The 5,315-nt window shown below is 42.0% G+C and overlaps 1 protein-coding gene across 1 annotated transcript; it reads left to right on the top strand.

The window, feature by feature from the left end:
- The first annotated feature begins 1,309 nt into the window (after positions 1 to 1,309).
- On the top strand, positions 1,310 to 2,793 carry dio3b (iodothyronine deiodinase 3b). Its single transcript, XM_026194919.1, has one exon. It carries the CDS (start codon positions 1,408 to 1,410, stop codon positions 2,212 to 2,214), a length of 807 nt encoding a protein of 268 aa, XP_026050704.1. The 5' UTR covers positions 1,310 to 1,407; the 3' UTR covers positions 2,215 to 2,793.
- The last annotated feature ends 2,522 nt before the right edge of the window (positions 2,794 to 5,315 follow it).

The raw sequence follows: 5,315 nt of genomic DNA, 5'->3' as shown, positions 1-5,315 counted from the left end.
GTTATTTGATACCCATATTTGAAGAGAATGATTTTGATTTCTATTCTGGATTTAACAGGGAGCCAGTAAAAAGAAGCCAATGTTGGGGGGGGGGGAATGGTCATATTATGTTTAAAATGATCATCCAACATTGTAACTGTATATGGGTGATGATAAATAGTGAACAGCATAGTAGAATTTCTGTAGGTGACAAGAAACTGTATATTCCTATCTGTTTTTACAGCCGGTGTATGACACAGCCAACACAGTGAAACAAGCCATGGGGTAGAATGAAAAAGGTAGGAGGAGGAAAGAAAGACTCAGGGGACAGACTCAGGGGTGGGAAAGAAGGTTGGACACATGCTGGGAGTGTTATGGCATCAGAGAAACCGATCCAAGCAGTCACATGGATGCCATGTCATCAACGCCCGAGATGAGGAGGAAATTTCATGGTGAGGCAACATGATTTGCTTTGGCCTTTTTGTATCATACGGAATAGGAGAAACTTAAGCATGAGAATACAGTAATTCCACATTTCTTTTTTCTGTGTAATCATCGTAAATAGGAGGAACTTAAGAATGACAATACAGTAAATTCCACGTTTCATTTTCTAGTTTAATCATCTTTTACTAGACCAGACAGTCAGGAACAAAAAGTTGCTGACAAAATAACGGAATTTTATCTTACAATAACCCCAAAGCCCAGCTCAGCATGGCCTACTCACTGTTCATAGCTCCCATAGACGAACCTTCATTTTAATCTCACCTACACAGCACTGCCCAAATGTTGCTCAAAACAGCACAGTGATTATTTCCTCCTTCAGTTTGTCTTTGGGATCATGTTTTGCCATGATCACGGGCACAGACACACGCACTTCAATTTTGAAACTGGTGATGGCAGGTTTATGCTGCCTCCTTTTCCTAACAATATGTTGAGGGGCCCTAGACGAAGCGAATGACTCATCCAGCCTAGATGGTCTGTATGAATCCAGCGCCGTCTAGTGGCCGTAGAGGCCGCTGAAGCATGAAGTGAATCAAATGTTTTGCCTACTTTCTGAACTAACCGTACGAAGTCTACATGCCCAATAAAGTACAAAAAAGAAAAAATAAATAAATAAACAAAACAAACCCCAAAAGATAGAGAACTGTTATGTGTTATCAACATTCAACCTCTCAATATATCTTCCTCTCGCGCTTCCCATGTCTTTGTGGATCTTTGAAGCCCAGAGTTGACGGGAGGTAATCCCCACCATGTGAGTGGGCGGTGCGGGTACCGGAGGCGTGTCCCCCCCCCTCATTATTCAAACGCTGCTGTACCTATAAAAAGAGTGCCTGCGTGCGTCAGATAGTTTTCTCCAATGGGTAAAGGTGACTAAATACCAGTTGTCTCGTTTGCCGGCACAGTCTCATCCTATCAGCTGGGGGAGAGATGATGGACGACTCCGGCGGTGTCCAAATGGCGAAGGCGCTGAAGCATGCAGCCCTCTGCCTGATGCTGCTGCCCCGGTTCCTTCTGGCCGCAGTTATGCTGTGGCTCCTGGATTTCTTGTGCATTAGGAAACAAGTGCTGCTGAAAATGGGAGAGAGGCAGGAGAGCCCTGACGACCCGCCGGTGTGCGTCTCTGACTCTAACAAGATGTTCACCTTGGAGTCCCTGAGGGCCGTGTGGCATGGTCAGAAATTGGACTTTCTCAAATCTGCGCACCTTGGGCGCCCTGCGCCCAACACCGAGGTGGTGCTCGTCCAGGAGCGGAAGCAGGTGCGAATCCTGGACTGCGTGAAAGGGAAGAGACCGCTCATTCTTAACTTTGGCAGCTGCTCCTGACCGCCATTCATGACGCGTCTGACGGCGTTTCAGCGCGTCGTGAGTCAGTACGCAGACATTGCGGACTTTTTAGTTGTATATATCGAAGAGGCGCATCCCTCGGACGGCTGGGTGAGCTCGGACGCGCCGTATCAGATCCCCAAGCATCGCTGTTTGGAGGACAGACTGAGAGCCGCTCAGCTGATGCTCACTGAGGTGCCGGAGACCAACGTGGTGGTGGATAATATGGACAACTCATGTAACGCCGCGTATGGAGCCTACTTTGAGAGACTTTACATCGTGAGCGATGAAAAAGTGGTGTATCAGGGGGGCAGGGGTCCAGAGGGATACCGGATTTCCGAGCTTAGAAACTGGCTGGAACAATACAGGAACGATCTGCTGAATTCCCAAACAGCGATACTCCATGTGTAGATGCTGAACTGCCCGCTGCTCTGCCCACTCTGCTTAATAAGTATCCAACCCACAGTGCAAAATATCCAGATGCTGCTATCAGATGTTCACCCATGGCACATTGTTGTTTTTCTTGCAAAAAACATGAAGAATTTTTTTTCAGGACTCTTTGTCAAAATAGCCTAAAGTCATGTTGAAGCATAGACCGTAGGCTGTAATTTTGTGCTTGTCTCGACTTTCATTGATTGCGCATAGCGATTCTCTTTATTTCTTCTTTTTGTATGAAAAAGTCTCAATTGGATTCAATTGGTAATCACTCTATTTTTCTAGTGTGTGTGTGTGTGTGTGTGTGTGTGTGTGTGTGTGTGTGTGTGTGTGTGTGTGTGTGTGCGCGCGCGCGCGCTAATATCGCCTTCTGGTGTCTCTGTGAAGTTCGGTTTTTAAAAGGCTCATCCAGAAAACCGACACTGATGTTTCCGACACTGGTAGCGGGTCCATATTAGCGGGACGCCTCACTCGGTGACCGACTGCCTAATGGTGTAACGTTGAAGCAATTGTAACTGAACAAATGTTTTTAATAAATGTCAGATTACACACTGATGACGCACTTTTGAGTGTTGAAAACGCCTTAAAGCTCTTCCTTTGGTCATCCTGGTGCATCCATTTTTATTTTACTGCTTCTGTTTACTTCTAAAAAGAGAGACAGAGAGAAAGGAAAGAAAGGAAAAAGTAAGTCGTCACATTTTCTTGCTGTGTAGTTTTAAAGAACAGATTTAGAACTGAGCTTCATATGATTGCTTATCTCTCTGTTATGACGTTGTTTATTCTCTTTTAATTTGGTACATAATCTGTCCTTGTGGCTAATCTGTAAACCATTCACCAGTTCAAGAAAGGAACTTTTTGTGTGTCAGTGAGAGGGAAAAGGAGGAAACAAAAGGCTACTCAGTTTTATTTAGACAGTTCAAAAGAAGAGGCCTGTTTCATGTTGTGTAAGACGGTTAATGAGAAATGACAGTGAAGAGAAACTGATATGATGATCAAGCAATGAGGAAAAGATTTAAAAAAAAAAGCAAACAAAAAACCCCAAACAAATCTGAATTTAACCGAATTTGTCTAATATTACACATTAATGGAAGTCATGAACATAAATTATTCTCTTTGTTGAATTCATGTAATCTGCATTTTGGCAGAAAAAATCGCTCATCAGAGATTGTCTTGACTTCACCAGATCAACTAATGCACAGAAAAGCAAACGTTATACTCTCAATATGGAAGCTGCATATTAAAAAAAAAATTTTTAAAAATGGAATATTAGTTATTCTAAAGAAACTGAGATAGCTAAGATGCATCTTTAGTTCTTAATAAGTCTCCCCCATATACATTTACACACTGCCACATAATCAGGATTAGGGAGTGCTGTGTAATACTGTAGGTCAGTTGTGGCTAATGTTACTTCTCTGTAGTTTTAATGTATTCAGGTTGATTCTCATGTATGTGCTATACAATGTTGTATGTCCTTAGGCATTAATGTAGTGTACAGCAGCAGGGGAACTGATGTGTCCTTGCTTTCGCTTCAGTGCTAAATGTGGGGAACAAAGTCAGTTTTCGTTTAAACTTCCCCTTTCTGATTCATTCCAGGTCTTTCAGGAAAAACAGAGGGGGAAAAAAAGGTCGGTCAATTAAAAATGTCTGACCACAGAGCTTTTTAAAAACGTCACTGGTCACCTGAGAGAGATTCACGAGTCAAAACTACCAAACGGGCCGTCACTGTCGAGCACTGACTCTAGCATTCAGTTTGTTTGTTTTTTAAAATGACATTTTCATTAGTGTCCCAGTCCTCTTTTTTTTCTTTTGGGTTCTGAATATAATGCAAACAACATGATCAGACAAGACTTAAAAAAAAACAAAAAACCACTGATCTCGTGTTGAATTACTTGCTTGGCTACCGTGTGCCATACAGATATTAGTTTCATCTTATCTGGCAAACTGACTAATGAATAGAGAGGCAAGCAGACTGCTTAAGGGCCCATTAGACCGAGGGTTCAAACACCGATGACACATCTTTCAGTTTTATCAGATCACACCACTGTTTGCATCAGACGACTCGGTCTTCCAGGGAATCTTATTTCTATGGGACCAAGTGATGCTCAGTGACAGTCAGAGGATGATCTCGGTTTAAGTGGTCTCTCGAAACATACAGAGATCCGTGTGCATAACACTGAGGTATTAAGTGCATAATGGATGCAGACCATTTCAATCCCTGTTAGTATAACAGGCTTACAGAGTCTGTGTGTGACCAACATGGTCTAAGCTGATTCCCTCCTTGCTGATAGGAGGCTTTTTTTTTAGCTCATTTTTAATCACAGTGGTGAAAAATGAAACTGGTTCATAGTTGTGCTAAATATTCAATGACTAGAAGACAACAGAATGTGTGTTTAGCAGGAAGCTTGAGAAATAGTTATTCTCCTTGTAAGCAGTAGTGCACTGACTGTATTTTAACAGTAATACGTGAGTCACACAGTGTGACTGACATGTGTTTGCTTCCTTCAGACTGTGGTTTGTGGCGCTTTGCCTTTCAGAAAGCTCATCCTGCTTTTGGAAAAAATGAACCACGAATAATTCATTTTCACCATAAGTATTCATTCATAATTTCCTCGTTTACTTTCCCTTTCTTTGACTGCCCATTTCCTTCTTTAATTAATCTGATATTTTAAACAACTATAAATTACAAAACTGGGAATGTAAAGGTGATGTAGCAAAGACTGTAAATGTTTATATTCCTATAGGCCAAAAACCTTTACCAGTATGAAAGTTCTTAAATGTTGACATTTTACTCGAGATAGCGTGAAGGTTTGAATTACAGTACGTGTCGGCAACAATTGTCTAAAACTCTGTGCAAAGTCTTGGGTTTTGCTGTTGAGTCAAATTCAGGGAAACAAATCTAAACAGATCAGTTGAAGTTGGCAAAAACAAAAATGGCGACGGTTAGGTTAGCATAAGTACATGTACATGATCTATAGAAGTAGTTGCCTTCTCTTTCCTTTTCTTTTGTTAGATGTGGCTAATTGTGTGGCTTCATTTCTGCGTCTATCTCCCAGACGAACGAGCACCAAGTCAAGGTT

Source organism: Astatotilapia calliptera, chromosome 15, assembly GCF_900246225.1.
Source record: "Astatotilapia calliptera chromosome 15, fAstCal1.2, whole genome shotgun sequence".
NCBI lineage: Eukaryota > Metazoa > Chordata > Actinopteri > Cichliformes > Cichlidae > Astatotilapia > Astatotilapia calliptera.
This window is presented reverse-complemented; position numbering and strand designations above follow the sequence as displayed.